At 53.7% G+C, this 19,863-nt stretch overlaps 1 protein-coding gene across 6 annotated transcripts in view; it reads right to left on the reverse strand.

Annotated features, from left to right (window-relative positions):
- Window positions 1-19,863, reverse strand: part of LOC122368329 (golgin subfamily A member 4-like) — a 44,712-nt gene that overhangs the window by 22,915 nt on the left and 1,934 nt on the right. For 5 of the 6 annotated variants that reach the window (XM_043342168.1, XM_043342167.1, XM_043342166.1 and 2 more), the window contains exons 3-12: window positions 19,405-19,538; window positions 13,549-13,725; window positions 12,241-12,396; window positions 11,020-11,134; window positions 7,877-8,001; window positions 3,263-3,418; window positions 2,971-3,034; window positions 2,420-2,523; window positions 1,482-1,703; window positions 111-1,123 (exon numbers count right to left, since the gene is read on the reverse strand). In XM_043342168.1, the coding sequence (XP_043198103.1) occupies window positions 111-1,123; window positions 1,482-1,703; window positions 2,420-2,523; window positions 2,971-3,034; window positions 3,263-3,418; window positions 7,877-8,001; window positions 11,020-11,134; window positions 12,241-12,396; window positions 13,549-13,725; window positions 19,405-19,538 (2,266 nt within the window). The remainder of the gene's footprint in view (window positions 1-110; window positions 1,124-1,481; window positions 1,704-2,419; window positions 2,524-2,970; window positions 3,035-3,262; window positions 3,419-7,876; window positions 8,002-11,019; window positions 11,135-12,240; window positions 12,397-13,548; window positions 13,726-19,404; window positions 19,539-19,863) is intronic. The other variant, XM_043342164.1, reaches the window with a different exon arrangement.

Below are 19,863 nucleotides of genomic sequence, written 5' to 3' on the forward strand. Positions count from 1 at the left end.
CTCCCCGATAAATATCAAAACGTTTTTGTACCGGAGGACGGCAGTGAGACAGTCCAGGGTGTGTACGAGAGGGGGGCGGACCACTGCAAGGCCAGTGTGTTTTACGTCACCTGTACTCTGCGCTGGCACTCTGTCGGGCTGCAGCCACCTCACTCTCCAGCTGGGCGGCAGCCTGGCGCTGAGCCTCCTCCAGACGAGCGTCGGCGGCCTTCTGAGCCTCCTCCAATCGAGCCTCGGCGGCCTTCTGAGCTTCCTCCAGACGGACGTCGGCGGCCTTCTGAGCCTCCTCTAGGCAGGCGTCAGCGGCTTCTTTAGCGGCCTTTTCAGCCTCCTCCAGACGGGCGTCGGCAGCCTTCTGAGACTCTTCTGCCCGGGCATTGGCAGCCTCTTCAGCCGCCTTCTTGGCCTCTTCTATACGAAGCTCGGCGGCCTCTTGAGCAGTCTTCGTAGCCTCTTCCACCTTGGCTTCAGCGACCTTCTCGGCTTCTTCTACCCGGGCGTCTGCTGCCTTCTTAGCAGTCTCCTCGGCTTCTTTCACCCGGGCATCGGCAGCGCTTTGAACTTCTTCGAGCCTCGCATCGGCAGCCTTCTTAGCCTCTTCCACCCGGGCATCAGCAGCCTTCTCGGCCTCTTCAACGCGGGCGTCAGCATCTTTCTGGGCTTTCTCCAAACGAGCTTCCGCTTCTTTCCGAGCCTCCTCTAGCTGGGATTCAGTCTCAAGACGTGCCTGCGCTCTAACCTCTTCCAGCTGGGCCTCAGGCACAGTCGCTGTTTCTACGGCAGGCTGATCGGCTTTCACTTCAATTTCTTCAGTGACCTTTTCGTTCTGAGCCTCAGTTTCATTACTGACTTCTTTCACCACCTGTTCTGCCTTAGCGTCTAACTCTGCCTTGGCTGCATTTAGTCTAGTCTGCAACTCTTCAGCTTCCGCTATTTTTGCGTCGGCCTCTTTTCGGACTTCCTCTAGCTTGGCCTCGGCTTCTCTGCGGCTCTGTTCGAGCCTGGCCTCGGCGTCTTTGTTGGCCTGCTGCAGACATTCCCGGGCTTCGTCCCGGGCCTGTTCGGCCTGTCTCAGACGGGCCTCCAGTGCCACCTGTTCAGCTCGCAGCGCGTCAATTGTGTCCTGGAATAGAGAGGCCACAGTCAGCCAGGCAAGCTGAGAGATTATACGGTCGGGAACGAAAAGACAGAAAAAAAAACACCATCACTTAACCACAACGCCAGTCGGGCAGGTCGTTACGGTCGAGATCAAGCGGGGAAACCGTTAGCCAGCCAAACATCCTACTGATTGATACTGAATGACAAAGGCAGACGAAAATAGCCCAGAAGTCCAAACTGTGAATGACTGCCAAACCCCAGAAGTTTCCGGCGTCGCCGCTCGGAATCGGGACGGACGACCCACAAAACTATCCTACCCTAATCACAGTCATTAGACCCTTCCTCGGCCACCCGTCCTGCGACTCTCGAAGCCGCTCCCTCACCGCTGTGCTGTCGTCCGGCGGCTGCTCGCGACCGGCAGCTGCCGCCTCTCGCTGCAGCTGCTCCGTCTCAGCCGCCAGCTGCAGCTGGTCGTCCTTCTCCCGTATCTCGGCGCGGAGTTCGTCCTCACGCAGCTGCAGCCGGCGGCCCCACTGTTCGGCCAGGCGCGCCTCCAGTTCCTGCTCCAGCAGACGCAGGGCCTCCTGCTTGGCCCGAGACAGCTCCTGATAACACAACAACGAAAATTACGTTTATTCTCAAGAGCCGATGGAATTCGAAAGGACAGGTAGATGACCTACAATATAAGCGTCTTACAAGATATTCTCATTGACGGTGTGGTTTTAGTTTATGCGATATAACAATATACCTTACGGGCTTACAAGGCGACTGAGATTCCTCTTTCATTATCGATCTAAAATAGAAACATCGAGACCTACAAAATATTTCATAGCCGGTTTATTTGTTTAATGTGGACAGCGGGCGTCTGGCCAGCGACTTCAGGGGACGGCTGCTATCGGTGGCCGGTGCCAGATCGGCCGGACCGGCGTCACCTCACCGGCCCGGCAGCTGGCCAATTGGTCCGACCGGGGCCCTAGCCAGACGGTCAGAGGAGGGACACTGAATTCCGACACGGACACGAGGCGAGAACATGGGACGACAGGAGAGCGAGCGGGAGACACAAGAACGCTAATGGGGACGGAGGAGTGGGAGAGGGGGGACTGTCACTGTTGTACCGTCGTCCACCAAACCTGGGCTGTCATCAACACGTCTGGCAAGGAGGTTGACTGACACTACGCTACATACCCACTTGCACCAAACCGGCTGATGGCAGTAAACCACAGACTCTACGAGTACAGAGCACAAGACCCTACAGACCCACCAGCACCAGACCGGCTGATGGCGGCACACACATACCCTACAGACCCCACAATATACCCACCTGCACCAGACCAGCCTTTTCTTCTTCCGATACTCGTTCCACTTCCTCCAGCTGATGGCGGTGTGTTTCGCGCAGCTGGCTCGTTTCCGTTTCGAGTGTGGCAACTGTAACAAGACAACGTACACGATGTAACGCTATGGTCGTGAGCGCTGCTATAATGTTGCTGATGTGCGCCAGCTGACTGTCACGGGGAACAAATAGTAGTAACCGTGTGACAATATGCACGAGCACGCACGAGAAATGACAAAACGGCCTAAGAACCGTTCAGAGTGCGTAGACGCAATAAATAGAGCTGGAACATTGACCAATGGCTGTGCTTGAGCATGATTGTCTTGGGTCATTTCTCTCTAGCACATGGTCTGCAGTTCTGCACATTTCATGTCGACATTTGATACACCCTGAATACGCTGATCATAATTTTGGGATTGTGAAGAGTAGCAACAATAGAGATGAGTAGCAAGAGTAGCATGATGAAGAGTAGGAAAAGTAGCAGACGAGTAGTTTTCGCTAGCTAGCGTAGCCTGCCCACTGCCCAGGCTAACATGAATTACCTCGACTTTGAAGCTGCTCTAGCGCCTTTCGTTTTGATTCGGCATCCTCCTGGAGTTGACGGACCTGAAAAATGAAGCATAAACTACCGTAAGCCAAACGGGTAAGACACACGGCCGATACTATAAAGAAAACAACCCGCGTGCTGCCATATTTCACCTAATAATCGCACACCGAATATGTAGGAGTATATAGAGATGCGCCGTGCTAGACTACATAGTTCAAAGTTAAAAATAAAACAATGGACTGTCGCTGGCTGATAGCGTCCCGTTTAACGATGACCATCGGACTGACCTGGGCCTCCTTGAGCTCCAGCTCCTGGTGCATTTTGGCCTTTTGTTCGGCGGTGGTCATGGCGCTCTCCTGCTGCTGCTGCTGTGCCGAGCTCATCGTCTGGCGGAGGTCGGTCACCACGGCCTCCAGTCGCTCCAGCTCACTGCGGTGGGCCTCCTGTCGATACAGCAGACAGACAGTTTAGCACAATTAGACAGACAGACAACCAGATACACAGACAGATAGACACAGACAGATGGGACAGCACGGCTTTCAGTTGCTCCAATTTACAGCGGTGTTTTCAGTGCGATTGTAAATAAAACACTGGACCATCAGACGCAGTCAGAGCGAATGCCACCCGTCTCCAGCACACTGCGACGTATAAGACATTCTGTATGTGTTCACTTTCAGTCAGATCGTCAGATATAGACAGATTGAACACCACTGCCTACAGACATTCGAGCTAACGAACATTTGTCACATATCACAACTCACACTCGTCACATTCCGTTTGTGCCGACATTTTTTTTTCTGACAATGTTTCAGAATTGGTTTGGGCCCACTGCACTAGTGACTAAGGCCGGGTCCTTGGCGGTGCTATTCTGGTGCGGTGCCAGTTCTGCCCAGATTCCATCCGTCACCGTGTTAGATAGGCAGCGGCAGATCTGTGTCACAGTCGACAGTGGCGCCTCTCGCGGCCGCCACAGCAACCACGCCCACCTGTTGCCAGCTTCTGTCGAGACCGTCCGTTGGACCCGGGACGGCTGTGACAGCTGACGATGTGAGTCCCCAGGGCCGGGCCTCTCTGGTCAGGACATGTCATCCGCTTGTGTTTCCCCAGGGATCGAGTCGAGCACGTCGGACGCGCCTGTCACGGCACCTGTTAGCGATGCGCGTATTCATCGGCGTGTCGAACTACGCTCCTTCAAACAGACAAGGTCGTCGTCGATGGGCCGGGGCCGCCGGAGGGAGGCCGGTGGGCCGGCCGCCTCAGTCAGCTGTTGTCTCTGGCACCGGTCCCGGCCGCATTGCTGGCCAGACCCGAAATACGGCGGCCGTGGCCCGTGAGCGAGAGACGGGCCGGCGGCGGACGGCGGTCACGGTCAAAATACACGGCGAACCACCAGGGGGAGATCACGGTCAACATGCACGGCGGACTTCCGCAACCAGCGATCAAAGTCAAAAGGCCAGGCAGGCACTGACTGGCGGAGACACGGGATAAATCCCTGATGGTGGCAGCGCAATGATAGTTGCCGTATAGACGGGGAGGGTCGTGCAGAAGTTTGCACGGGAGGGCAGGAAACATTCCGACCGAGTGTTTTGGGGAGTCTCGAGGAAGCCACGGGACCTGGACTTCGGTAAACGGAAATGGCTAATTTCCTGAGTGGTCGACGACGTAAGGGGCGCCGACCGGCGGTTCTTCCCAAGGCTGAAATGGCCATACCGTAAACTGAACTGGCAACGATTACACACGTGTCTTTGGGGAGTCTGCTATTTTCGGGGAAGACTCATTATGCATGGAAACAAACCAACTGAGAGAAAACAAACATGGAAACATTGGGATCGCACTGGTCACACGCTTAGGACCTTTTGAAACTATCGGGGTGTCATCACGTAGAACATCCGCAGAAAAAATATTTATTACATGTAATTTCGACGAAAATAGTATGGCGGATCTCGGACTGCATAATGCTGCTCTTTAATATCCGAGACGTATCTGAGGTCACGCAGCATGCAGCCGATGTCTTCGCTGTTTTTGTGTTGGTTGTCCAGCTTTTGAGCATTTCATTATGCCTCCTATTGCATGCTGCGCAAAACTGACTCATATGATCCTAAAATTGTGTAGTTGTGATAAATGGTGAGCCTGCATGTTTTCGATCACTTGCCAACATCGAAGTAGGGAGCACGAACATAGAAAAACACCTGATACTTGAGGTAAAAGGGGCTGGAGGGGGTCTGAACGTAGAAGGGGCTACGAGGGGTGGCTGGAAACTACGCACTCACGCATAACAGATACCATATAAAGGTACCCAGCCGTAAGAATTGCTCCCTTCCCCAGTATAGCCATCCCCCTAGCCAGGGCTGCGGAGTTGGAGTCGGAGTCGGTCGGAGTCGACAGTTGTGACCGGAGTCGGAGTCGGAGTCGGAGTCGATTTTAGAAACCCGAGCCGGAGTCGGAGTCGGAGTCACCGAAAAGCTGTCGACTCCGCAGCCCTGCTAGGTCTGCGGAGTCGGAGTCGGGAGTTGGAGTCGGTCGGAGTCGACAATTCTGCCCGGAGTCGGAGTTGGAGTCGGAGCTGGTTTTTGAAAGCCGGAGTCGGAGTCGGAGTCGGTGTCGCCAAAAATCCATCGACTCCGCAGCCCTGCCCCTAGCTACCTGGATCCGTTCGTCGTCACCAGCGGCGGCGCGCAGGTTCCAGTCGGCCGGCTGACAGGTGTAGGCCGGCCGCTCTGCCTCGGCCGCCTCCCGGCACTGGCTACCGGCGAGCTCCAGCGCCTGGCGACTCTGTGCCGTCTCCTCGACCTGCCGACGCACCGCCTCAGCCACCTCAGCCGCCGGTGGCCGCCGCTCGGGCTCCGGCTGTTCGGCACCGCCCGCCGCCGCCGCCGCTGATGGCTCCGGTGTCGCCTCTCGTATCTCCTTGGGGGCAACCTTCTTCTTGCGAACCACTTTCTTGACGACCTTCTTCTTGGGTTTGACTGAGTCCGAGGCATCAGTGCCTGCGGCGGCTGGAGTGTCAGTTTTGGCGGCTGGAGGATCGGCTGCGGCGGCTGGCGAGTCTACAGAGGTAGCTGGAGGGTCAGTTGAAGCAGCCGGTTGGTCAGCTGTGACTGTTGGTGAATCTCCTGCGGCGCTCGGCTGGGTATCTGTGGCGGCTTCCTGGCCAGCCGTGCCAGTCCGTTCGACCCCCTCCACTGTCTGTTCGGCCGTCTCCATTGTCTGTTATCCCAACGTCAGTCACCGTTTGATCACCGGCCCGGCGTTCGAATCACACTCTCACGGCCTTCCCCTCGCGCGCGCCCCACCGAACAGAACCACCGCCTGGCCTCGTCCGAGCCGCTGTCGTCCACGGAGTAGAGCGTCCCAGCCGCTGGCGAGCGGCCGGCCGGCCGGGCAGGAGAGCCCCTGGCACTCTGCCGGGGCGCCGACACGGTGTCCAAAACGAGCTGCCCTCTGACAGAGCGCCATCGAATGATGACCGTCAGATGACCGGCGCCAGGCGGGCAGATCGAATGATGGCCGTCAAATGACCGGCGGGAAGATCGAATGATGACCATCAAATGGACAGCAAGGAGGACAAATAACTATAAGATGACAGGAAAATATAATGACATAATATATAATAATAATGATAAACGGTGGCCAGCAGTCAATGAATGCCAGTCTGTTGACCGGCAGCCAGACAGGCAAATCGCAGGCTGGCAGTCGATCGGCACAACCGGGCAAGATGTCCATTGAGATGTCCATTGTGGAGGACAAATCCTGATATCCCGTAAAAACGAATTCACCAGCCGAACGACGACGGGTTTCTAAAAAAGTAATTTCGACACTTGATTAAGCTGTGGTCCTCATAAAATAAAGTCTACGCTCACGCCCAACCACAGGAATCGCGCTATTTTGGAGTCGTGTGAAAAACGTCTGGTTATCTGTCAATTGCCTTGGACCCCACGAGGAGTGAGGACATCACGTTCCTTTATCTGCTCGCTCCTTATCTACTGCACCGCTGCACAGCGAGAGGCATTCAGGATTTGGCACGGTGCTGATGGTGGTACCTTTGGTGGGCCATGTCACAGGCTCTCGAGCGACGTTTGAATGCCTTAATAGCATTGCTGGAAAGAGGTTCGGAACGCTTTTCGACTGCCTCGAAACAGCTCGATACAAGCTTTCGACACGATGTTTCTGGGCTGCATTTACAGCACCAGCCATGTCGGGCACGTGATTCAGCACCAGCCAGGGCCGGTAGATTGCTGACCAGCACGGTGATCATTTCAGCACGATCAACAATCTCGGAATCGGTAGCAGGCCCTTTGAAACGTAATTTGAGGCTGGACCGAGTCCCAATATCGAAGAGGACAACAATGCCCCTAATGAAGTCATTTGATATTAGCAGATTGTTGGCTGCATTACTGTTCAATACGGGCTCTTCTATTGGTGAACTGACGCATAACATAACTCAAATCGATAGAGGCTTGCTGCGCCGCTCGGACAGTGCGATGACCGCTGATCTGGTGAAGTCCACCGTTCTGGGACGCCACTGTCGCTGTACTATTGTGCCGCCGTGTGTCGCTGTCTTGCTCAGCCGTCGTTTAGGAGCGCCACTGCTATTGTACTGTTTGGTCACCGTGTGTCGCTAGTGTCCAACACAGTGGCCGCTACGCCACCGCAGAGGGCGACACTCGACCGTACAGAGCGCCACCTGCCGCCGCTCTCTGCCCGCCCAGTGAGGTGCCCTCAAATATGAGCCGCTCTCGCCAACCACCCACTGCCTGCCAGGCCAGCCATTCGCAACAACCACCCACCACCCGTCAAAACTGTGGCGTACTACATCTGCATTACACACTCCTTTACGTCGTGTGACTAGTTACCATCCAGTGACAGCCTGTGAGGGACCACACACACGCGCACAAACGTACCTGTGTGGCAGTCAACTGGTGACGAAGCTGCTCGTTCTCGGCACTGAGACTGGCCGCACGGGTAACGTTCTGCTGGATGCTGTCTCGACACTTGCCCAGTAGCTCCTCCTGCTGTCGTATTTTGGCTGAAACAGCAAGGAACGACCAGATCACGGAAAGCTCGGGGGACGCACACAGTGCCGGACAACGGAACTGTGAGCCTGCACACCAGCTCAGGAAAACACGAATCGAGAGGGACCATATCAGCGATAGCAACTAGGGTGCGTTAAGATTCGTTTGTTCCACAACAGAAGGAGTCAAGGACCCTCCGTTATCAGTTTGCGAAACACGCAGGGACATCAGTCCATAAATAAGAAACCGCATCGGTTACTGACTACCTACTGTTACTGCTAATGTTACTGTAGTTCTGTCGAGTGAGTCAACTATTTTCCGTTAACCTCCCCGTATCGTAAGCACCCGTTCATTTATTGCGATAATAAACAAAATCATTGTTTTGGTTTGTCTTATATTGCAGGATAGCTTGGAAAATGTTGCTGCTTGTGAAGTGCATGTAATAATTGGTTTTTGTTCACCACACTAAAAAACGCAATTGTTGAACGTTGAAATATAATTTGCAATTTATAACTTTGAGATGATTCCGATTGGATAAAAGTGAAGTATAAGAGTGTGACAAGACATTGAATTCAGAATAACAGGGACCGTATTCCAAAGGAAGAACGAGGAAAAGCGGGACAGATTCACAGGTTAATGGAGGATGATGGGGAGGGGGGAGCAGTCTGGCAACCACTCCAAGGCCGAGGGGAGGGGGCAGTCGAGTGAATGGATGTCGATTACCTGCCAGTCAAACACTGATCTCGTGCCGGGCTACACAAACAAAAGCTGCTATGCCGATGACGCATATCAAAACAACTGGTCAGCGCTCCACAGTGCCGACAGATTGGTACGGACAGCTGGACATGTGTGAACAACTCAACGAACAACCCCGAAGGCAGAATGATCAACTGACTCACACACGCGTGAATTCATATACCTGGATCACGGAGAGGTCTCGCTGCGGCTTTGGACCAGAGCAGTCTTTGGCATAGATGTGCCGAGGTCTAGCCGAGGCAAGTCCTTAGCAAAGTCAATACTGAGCGTTCATTGGCTGGCAAAACACCGTCCAAACCTTCAATACGGCTCGGCCCGACCCGCGACCAACCAGCACCTTTCGGCCTCCCAAGAGCACGGAGCGCGGGTTGCCCGGCTGCTCGACAGGTCCGCCAGCCGCCTATCCCATCGTTCCGACTTCAGTCGATCGGTCCACAGTGGTTGCACGCATCACTGAAGTCAGGTCGCGCTGTCTTGAAGGCAGTTCGCGCTATGTTGAGGTCGGCCAGCGATGTCCTGAGGCCGGCCGCACCGCCTTGAGGCCGGCTTTCACAGTCCTGAAAGCCAGCCCGCACAACACTGTCACCGGTCCCCGTAATCACTCGTCACCGTCGTAGAGGAGCTCTTCGTTTTCGGCGGAGGGCGCCGGAGCACTGAGCACCCGCCACCGGTACCAGAAGAGCACCAGAACCCAGAACACGAGCACCCCGTCGGTGAGGGCCAGCAGGAACAGAGTGCGACTGAGCGCGGCCATGGCGGAGCGGCGGAGCGGCGGCGTCACCACCCACGCCACCGGTGCCGGCGTGCCACTCCAGCTGGCAGCCGAGACGGCCGGCCCGCCGCGCGCCGGTAGGGCGGCTATTTATAGGCGGCGCTCCGCGCGTCCCGTGTCGACGACCAACCGGCGGAAGGACGACTGCGACTGTCACCAAAGGACACGCACGGACAGGGGTAGGACAACAGGGTGGAGACAGGAAGGAAGGGAAGAGATGATATTCATTGGAAACCAAAATGCCCTAAAACCAGAGCTCTGACCATGCTCTAAGCTCAGGAATGGAAACTCGTACCGTACCCGACTCCAAGAGCAGTGAAACTACAAGACCGTAGCGGCAAGCGGCTTGGGGTAGGCGCTAGCAGGCGTCTAGCAGGTGGGATAGAACCGGTTGATAGGTAGCCCCAGCCTTGGTCGCTCCAGTCTTGGCGAGTGGGAGAAACCGGAAGTCCGTCAAATATTTATGGGAACGCATTCAGATTTTATACCGTTCCGGCGATTTTTCAGCCGAAATGCCATGTGATCCGGCCATTCATTGGCATCCCCCACACCGCTGTCATTCAGAAACCGACTCTCTCACTCACATCGACCAAGAAGTCTTACCCTGACTGGCGAAACGTCCAAACACAAAGAATCCCGTTCAGCAATGTTTGTACTTTGTACCGACTAAATCAATCTGACCTAACTCGTCAACTCCCAGATCAAGTCGTCTAACAAGAAGTCGAACACTTTAAAACCTCCCCGTTCCTGCATTAGTGCCGGGTCAGTGTGATCGATTGGCGGATCGGTCAGCGTCAGCGACGCGCCGTCGGCCGGTCGGGGCCGGGCCACCGGGGACGGAAGGAGGCGACGGCGGGGCGACTGACGCCTCCGCGCCGGTCACAGGTTATTTACGGAGGCCCGCCGCCGCCGACACGGAACTGAGACACTTGGCCGGAGGCAAGGGCATGAACGGATGTGAAGGGTATGCGTACATGCAATGCGAGTGTTGACGAAATAGCCAGGAGAATATATCCAGCCAATTTAATAATAAAACGATCACAAACAACGATCAACCAAACTGCCGCAAGTGATAAGAAGGCGTATCAAATACATAGATATAACGTAGACCCCCGGTACGCGAGTTGAACCACCGGAAAGATATGGAATTTATTGTTCGTTAGCAAACAGCCGCCACCCGTTCGCAGCTGTACACGATAAGATAGGATACCGCGGTCCGCGACAGCAGTGTATCTGCCTTCAAAAGCGACTTTCAGGAGCCTTGCTTTCTTGACTTTGTAGAGGCTCCTCAGGCGACGGCAAAGTGTTAGCGCTCATCCGACCTTCCATGGCCAGTAAGAAGGAATGTGATGGAAATGCGGCGGGGTGGATCTCTGGTGCATACATGTCACTTCATACCCCACGTCATACGTATACGAGTACATATGCGTTTATGGGTGAGTTCAGCTCTCAGTTGGAGAGTCTCGGATGCCCTACGTGAGTATGTGTGTGATAACAGGCTCACCTCTCAGCTGTAGGGTCTCGGCGGCCGACTCTGCCGTCTGCCCCGCGGAGCCGTTCTGGTCGGAGCCGGGGCTCACCGCCGGCTCCTCGTCTGCGCCCTCTCGCAGGAGCTTCACCTGTGGGAGCCACACGCCTCACTTCACCAAACACCAACACCACAAACATCGGCGACAGGCGCGCAGGAGACAGACACGCCTGTCCTCACTACTACTACTGACCTTACAAGCGTCGATGGCGCTTCAGTGAGCACGGTTGTATATCCTTCATCTATTCATCTAATAACCTCGAATGGTGAGAAGGCCAATCACAGAAGGCCGTTAAGTAACAGTCAAATGGCCAAGCGTGATAAGAAACTTAGTAGTTGCAACTTGCAGAAAAACGCGTGCATACCTATCCTATTTATTAAAACGATTGAACGGATAGATAGCTTTTCACAAAGCATATAGGTGTGAGGAGGTTAATCAATTATATCGGCGACGAAGGGGGATGCATCGAGACATGTGGAGCTAGTTTTTTCACCGGGAATCATCGCCAGGCCATTTTCAGAACTGCAACCTTCAAAATTTTAACGCTTCATACATTTCGTCCTTACGACTTAGGACATGTATTGTTTTCCCCAGCACTAGCACAAAATCCGCAGCACTAACAATACAAGGTTAAAGGCTATCGCTAAAGGCTACGACAAAAATATAAGCATAAACAGAGCACGTACGAGCCGGTGCATTGGCCATAGACGAGCCATGTGCGACGTGCGTGTGAGAGGTGAATATCCCTCCTTTTATGGTGAGCGTATGTGCACAGTGCACACGTACACAAAAACCAAAATGAACCATTCTAAAGCTATGGACAGACCAGTGCTGGTTTCAATAAAGCTATTACGAAAAAAAGATGGCATCTCTAAAGAGGTGACCTTGCCGAGCTGTGCATGTGTATCTTATCACACAACACACCAAAGTGCCCAAAGCTGCCAGTAACGCAGCCTACCCTAAACTCAGGGTCAGTGACAAAACTTAGCCTAAGCCCCCGGCATGCAAAGCAGTTGAAGCTAGCAAGATGTAGCAGCTAAGCAAACTGCCACAAGCAGGCACCCTTGGTGTAACATGAGTACTGTTAGCTTAGTCACTACCGTTGCCGACCGAGTGAGCCATGCAACACCTGCCATGCTCCCAATGACATATCCACGACCTCTGTGCAAGGAGTGCCCCTGGTCACCGCCGGCTACCTTCATGGTGAGCAGCTTGACCAGCTCGTCTCGCTCCTCGAGGTCTGTGCGCAGCGCCTCCTCCATGTGGGCCTTGGCCTGCTGCTCCAGCTGACACTGTTCGCGCAGCTCGGCCAGCCGGCGGCCGGCGCGGCCCTCCGCCTCGGCCATCGAGGCCTGCCGCCGCCCGAGCCGGAGCCGGTCAGACCACGGCCGGCGGAGGGGGATTAGGGGCAGGCCGGCCGACCGGTCAGACGCCAGGCAGGGTGATGGGGACGGGAGGAGATAGAAGAAGGGAATGGGAAGAGGTAGGAGAGGATGAGAGACGGAGGGAAGAGGAGAGGAGGCAGAGGGATGCGGAGTGGGGCGGGGCGACTGGCCGGCAGTAAGGGGAGTGGGTGGGGGTTGGGAGAGGGGAAGACGCAGGGAGAGGGACGGGCGGGGCGGCGGTACAGAATGAGAGACGGGAGGAGAGGGGCGGAAACAGTAGGATCACTTCTCGCCGATCAAAAGTCCCACGTGACACAGCGTGCGATAGTGGGGTCTCTAATACGGTCAGGGTACTGGATGGTGAAAACTAAACATAAGTGACTGTGGGTGATGCGTCATTAGTGTCACTACGTCAGTTATGGGGGTACATACGTTGCTGAGTCAGTCTGAGGAGCACGCTACCGCGAGACAAATGGCGTTACCGTGTCAGTGGGGGTAGGCGGCAGTAAAAGCCGTGTGTCCGTATTTGCTTGATAAGCGAAATATCGATAAGGGCAATAAAATCACAGTACCTGAGCCCCTAAGTGAGCCAGGCACCGTCAGTCGACTGTCGGGTAGTCAGCTGATGTCCAATTTACCGAGATGGACACCTGATTCCGACATCCGTCTGGGTGTAAAGCAGTCCGCTGTATCCGTGGGACGGAAAGCTCGTGCAGCACATGTTAGGACCATGTTTGTTAGTCTGCAGTTACTGACGATAACATGCGCAGACGTATCAGAGTTATGGCAGGTGTTAGTCCTATCTAAAGCATACCTTGCACGATTGATCAGGCATTCGCTAATTCACTGCTAGGCGACCCTGTACCAGCACGTGCAAGTCACTCCACCCTATGCAGCCGAAAGGCTGCTGGCCACTGCTGCAACTCTAACCACGACTTTTGATTATCGAGATCAGGTTATGTTATTCTGCGAGCCTTTCCAGTTGCAGAACTAACCAAGACGATCTGCAATTTTGCACCTGCTAATTGGCTAATTCCGCTCGCTCCACAATGTCACCTTCCCCTCTTTCCTCGCGATTTCCACCCCACCCCTCGGAGCCTCTCTACCCCGTGTACTCACCCTCATCTTCTCATTGTCATTCTCCAGGTTGTGAAAGGCGCGTGCCAGATCCGTGTATCGGCCGCGGTACTTGTTGTACTTTGCTCGCATGCGCTGGTAGCTGTGCAGAAGCTGCTCCTTGGAGACGGCGCCCAGGTCGGCCACGGAGCTCACCTCACTGCCCGACTCCAGATCGGCCTGAGGTCGGGTCAGGTGGCACGTCACTGGCGGGCCGCGCGGCACGTCCAGCACAGACGGCATGGTCAGCGGCGGCCGGCGCGGCACAGGAGCCGACTGCATGGTCAGCGCGGACACGGGACAAGGATACCGGCACAGGTCACCTCAGTTCCATGGAGCGTCTATCACTAGACCCCGTCTCGTCCCACAAGTGCTGTCGGTCGGTTACATCACTGGGATGAGCGCGAACATAGTACGCATCAGTACTACGTCGTTCACAGCTCTGACACCACAACGATTTCACAATTACACGGCCTTGAGCACCATCTCTGTGCACCACCAAATGTAAGGTCACCACTGGTCAACGGAGTGCCCTCCAGCCCTGTCCTCACACCACAAATGTCTGCTCAACTGGGCTGCGCCAACTGAGCACCGTTCGGCCGGGCCGGCACGTGCTGAGTGGTGCTGGGAGCCGCTGTGTATGGGGGACGCCACTTGGAGCAGCGCGCGGCCGGCCGGGAGGGGTGGGGGCCGGACCGTCGACGACACCATTCGACAACACCTGTGTGGACCGCGCGATTTCAGCCGGCGTACTGCTTGCCGGCGTCCCCAGTGAACCGAGCTCGCTAATGAGAACAAAGAAACTGAACGGGAATTGACGGTTAAAAACTACCGTCATCAGGCGGCTTAGCGCATGTATCGGCCGGGTTAGGTCAGTCTCGATTAAAACACACTTGTATGTCATTAAACCGAAAAATGTGTGCAGCTCTAAGCACATCTTCAAGCATGATTTGTCAAATAATTTAACAACCAAGAACACACACGGCTAGGCCAGGCAAATATCAGGACTGCGACCAACAAAAATAAACATGCCAAGTCATTGTAGAAACCTATAACTACGTTAGAAGTAGTTCTTAAAGCTACGAGCAGTTGTGTGGATGCATGCGGTCAGAACTTTGTCAAAACCGTTAGGTGCTGATGTAAAGGTCATATTAGTAGCGAAAGCAGTCATCAAACAGCGCTACAGTCAGTGGTTATTTCTATTCTGAACAGCAGACGCAAAAACAGATTACTGTTTTCGGGAGACGATCTGGAGAAGAAGACGCTGAAAAAAAAACAAGTCAGATGGATGACAATACGATCACAGAAGAAAAGCTGATGCTAAAAAAGTGACAACATAAACCACCAAACATCGCAAAAAATAACAATGTCCACAGGAAGATGGAAAAGTGTCATAATGCTGGCACATTTCAGTTTATCGATGATGAATTGGGGTTTTTGGGCGCACAGTGGTCATTGGCGTCAAAATATCACTTTATCATCGACATCGATGCATAAATGAGCATTGCACAAATCATACTGATAGGGATCTGTTTTAGGAACATCGTCACCATCGCATAAATTATACTCGAAAGTGCGTGCAGTTATTAATAAAACGAACTAAGAAAGTGAAGTTGAAAATGGAAACACGTCTTCAAACTCAAACATAATCAGACCCTTTAAATATCAAAGGGCGCCCATGTCCTTACGCACTGTGCAGTGTGCACTGTGCAGCACCTGACCCTGGGCGCCTCTAACATCCTATTTATAATTCCGCTTGTCATGAGCATTCAGAGGCGAAAATTTATCGTGCCCACAGGACACGGCCCGCCCAATGCCGCGCTAATGCCCGGCGACAGGCATCAGCGCCATATGATAAATTTTCATCCCAATCCGTGCATACCAATAGCTATTTTTCCTGCTACCGGGCTTCTCAAAAAAGTTAGACGATTTTATAACTAACGTATTGAAGGGTGTATCAGTGTAACAAAACATAATTGGGTATCACCTAAAAGCCTCATCAAAGACATTTCGTTTGAGGGGATTTCGATCCTCGGCAGTCGCCTTTCTGAGCCGCGCCGAGGTTATATTCGAGATGATTCCCTTTTTGCTCGATGCGCAGTTTAGCCCGGCGCAGCGCGACCTCTGCTGCAGCACGACCCACGGAAAGCTGCAGACGGCACACCGCTGACTTCACTGCATCCTTATGATCTTCGGAACTTTTTGGGTGGTTTCGGTACACCTGGGACTTGAGGTGGTCCTATAGGAAAAAGTCCGGTGGGGTTACGTTCGGAGAATTCGCCGACCACGGGCGTGTCTCGAACCTCGAGATCACGCGCCGCCCGAAACGCTCCCACAGCCCCTCCCGGTTTTCTTTAGCGGTATTGGCGGGGCACCGTCTTGCTGGAACCATTGGATCTTAAGCGTTTCCGGATCTCTGCTCATCCTGCAATTGCAGAACCCTCCAAAACGTCGCCAGAGCCACCCGATATCGCTGACCATTGACAGTCTGAGTAGCGCATCTCTCACACGAGTGGTGTTCGCCGTGAGCTTTTGATTGGGTTTATGGCCGCCGCTGTGTTCCTTGAATTGCGTGAACCATATTGTTAACACTTCCTCCAGCCAGAAACTTGTCAATAATGTGGAAAATTTTGTTTCAAGATGTTGCTCTCTTTGCCCTAAAGTGTTTGCGGATCTTCCGTGGTGTCGAACCGACCGACGTAGTCTGGGAAAGCATAATTTCACGAGTTATGCTTTTACTTTCTAAGACCACGGCTTCATTTTTTAAGCTCAAATCATGGTGTCATATAAATCTACGAAAAATTCTCCGTTTTTCCACGTGCATTGATTTTGCTTAAATGTTGTTAGGGGTCCTCTATTCGCAAAAGAAATCCGTCTAACTTTTTTGAGAAGCCCGGTATTTTGCAATTAATCCAACTTCCATGGGTGTCGATTTGTATACCTTTGGGGGTGCTGCAGCACCCCCAATGCTCAAATGAGCACCCCCAATGCTCAAATGAGCACCCCCAATGGTTTTCCGGGCACCCCCAATGATTTTGTCCCTCAATAACTCCCACTAACTCTGCTTGAGGAAAATAATTGTTCTGCAGTCTTTCACTAATAAAAATAAAACAATTACGCAATTTACAAGGCATGAAATAAAGATGTAAAGCCAGAAAAGTTAGTTTTAAGAAGAAGAGCGATAAAAAGACGTTAAGTTGTAAAGACACTGGTGTGGGTCCGTCGTACACGGGTGTCGGACCCTTAGAGCTGCTGGCGCGTACCCTTTACAAGCCAGCAGGGGGCTCCAGAGACCGGCGACGGGCCCTCAGAGGCCGGCTAAGGGCCATCAGAGGCCGGTGGTACCTTCATAAACCCTGTGGGGTCGTCTTTAGAGACCGGAACGGACTTAGACGCCGATGGAGCCCTCAGTCGCCGGTGTGGGGCCTTCAAATGTCACCGGTAGCAGGGTGGCCGTCACATGCGCCCCCGGTGTGGGGCCCTCGGACTGGAGGCGCCGGTGTGGGGGCTTCACAGTCGCCGGTGACGGCCCTCACAGGCGCCGTTGTGGGGGCTCTCAGAGACACTGGTTTAGGGCCATCACAGGCGCGCGTGGGGCCCTCAGAACTGCTGTTACGGAACGGACCCTTCATAGGCCGACAAGAAGATATCAAGAGGTCACCGGTGCCTTCAGGAGCCTTGTGTGGTTCTCAGAGACTGGCATGGTGCGCTCAGACGCCGCTGGGATTCTCCGAGTCACCTGTGTGGGGCCGTCAGGGTCGCTGGTAACTGACAAGGGCCCTCAGAACCGCCCATGTAGGGTTTTTAAAGGCATTGGTGTAGGGCCTCAGAGTTAGGGGTGTGGGGCCCTCAGAGAAATGGGTGTGGGGCCATTACAGGCGGGTGTGCAGCTCCTAGAGCTGGCCCCCTATAGGCCGGTTAAGACCCCCAGAGGCCGGCAAGTGGCCCTCAGAGGCTAGCTTGGGCCCTTACGAAGATCTTAATGTTGGTACTTGTGGGCCCATGAGGTGTTCTTACGAGCCTTGTGGGGCCCTTCTGAGTCCAAATATAGCCAACCTGGACCCTCAGCGGCCAATTGGCGCCGCAGTGCCCCTCAGGCCCGAATAACCCGATGGGCCCCTGAACCTAATGGGGGGGGGGGGGGCATGTGCCTCACGGGCCCACCTGGCTACGCCACTGAGGAAAATCGTAAACCCATAAATATCGAAATGCGATCACCTGCCATTTTTTAGCGATTATTGTGATCGTCTGATTAACGCCAGAGCCTCGTAGCTATACCGTTGCCTCCCGCGCAATGTCCGCCCCTGTGGACCGCAGGGGCTGCTGCACCGGTGCTAACCGCGGTCATCGGTTTCTGTCACCTTATTACAGAGGTGCTGGGGCTGCTGCCGAGCTGCCGGCAAATGTACGACTTTTTTCGGAAAGATGTTTATGTAATGAGGTAGCCAAGTACTAGGACGAGCAGAATGATTTTGAAGAACGTTCAACCTTTGGGAAATATTAGTGGAAATCCCGGGATTATCAGTACCTTATGGGGATACCCAACCATGCCCTGTACGGTTGTGCCCATGGCAAAGCTGCAATCTTTCACTCGGTGCAGGGGTTGAGCACCCCCAACCATTTTGAGAAATCGACACCCCTGCCAACTTCGATCAATATTTTCAACACCCACACTGATCATATGTCTTTAACCTTTAGTAAATTTTCTGATTCGGAGACCATCAAAATTATTTGAAATGTGACCCTTTAAAAAAAAATGTATGGCAAACTTCCCATAAAGGCGACGATTAAAGCAAAATTAACCCGCGAGTTGCTGGGGGGGCGTTAAACGCCCCCACTTTTTTCGCCGGGCCATAGCATAAAAACGGCGCGCCGCAGGCGCGCCAAATTTTGGGTACCTGTAGAGAATTGATTGAAGTTTATTGTGACAAAGTTTCAAAAAAATCGGTCGGAAAATTTTTGAGATATCGAGGTTTTAGTGACGTCATGATTTCTGAGTTTTCGACCCAAAACGGCATATGTTCAAAAAATCATATAAAATCACAGAATAGACATACAGACATGCCGTAAACGCCATTAGACTGCCAATACCATGATCAATCAAATGGCTATCTTCAATTATTGATTATCGTTCCGCATTTTCCAAAATCTTGAACTGAATCTTGGCATTTTTTCGTGACCATGATACATGAATTTCTTAAATTGAACTTTTTGAGCCAAACACGTACACATATGATAAAATGAATGTCACCATCGTGTTCTACGCCCCAAATTACCTATAAAACATGTGTCACAGGCTGCGAATATCAGTTTTGATTTTCGGGGATATATGCCTACCCGGTTGACCTGACCTTGACCCTGACCTATGCTTGACTGACCCCTATATGGGGCTGACACTCTTGTACGCCTTATAAGATGGATTATGCACCGTTTTGACAGAGTTTATGGCGACAGGCGCCCATTGCGAAGTCCTGAAGTCCATGCTACTGAAAGCCCGATTTCAGGTGTTTGACCTGACCTTGACCCGACCTGTGACCTCAAAATTCAACTTTAAAGTACTCATCTGAAGCGTCTCGTCGCGCTCTTTCGTTTGCCGCCTCGTGCGTTTCGCTGCGCCTATTGGTTCTCGAGTTATCGGCTGGGGGCGTTTAACGCCCCCCCCCCCCCCCCAGCAAACGGTGGGTGGCGAAATACCCCAGCAACTGCCGGGTTAAGGTAAATGTTTCAATTTCATGACAGCCACTCGCTTCAGAATAGCAATGATCTGCGCAATATTGAAAGTAACAACGCTTTTACTATGCAGCCGTGCTCGCTGTGTGTGGTTAGTGCCAGTGCTGGTGCTGCGTGAGGGCGACATACGTGCAGTGGGGCGCGGCGCAGCGGTGCAGCAGCCGCCGGCGACTCGCTAACCGTCGAGGAGGCCGCCGAGCCGCGCCGGAGCCGTCCCGGTACCGACGGCCGCGCTCCGGGTGCTCCGGCCGCCGCCGCCGACCCTGCCGGACAGAGGGTGGGGTGCTCTGAGCGGCCTGGCGGACAGGGGTGGAGGCGATCAGAGGGGCACAGCGGTCTGCCGGGGACTGGGAAATCCGCTGACCTTTGCAGAGAACTAGTGATCTATTTTTGAATTCGCCTGATTGCTGAGTGCCTGCGAAATTATTAGAGATGACCTTTCTAACAACCCTTACAGATTGTGCTACCTGGCTCATAAGCCATACCCCCGCTCCAAGATGTTACAATCGAGACAACAAGATCCCGGTACGGTTTAAGCCGTGCGATATTCCCAGTTGCATCGCTTCCGATTTTATCGGACAATGACTT

The sequence above is a fragment of the Amphibalanus amphitrite genome, unplaced genomic scaffold (assembly GCF_019059575.1).
Source record: "Amphibalanus amphitrite isolate SeventyFive unplaced genomic scaffold, NRLGWU_Aamphi_draft 000939F_arrow, whole genome shotgun sequence".
Lineage (NCBI taxonomy): Eukaryota > Metazoa > Arthropoda > Thecostraca > Balanomorpha > Balanidae > Amphibalanus > Amphibalanus amphitrite.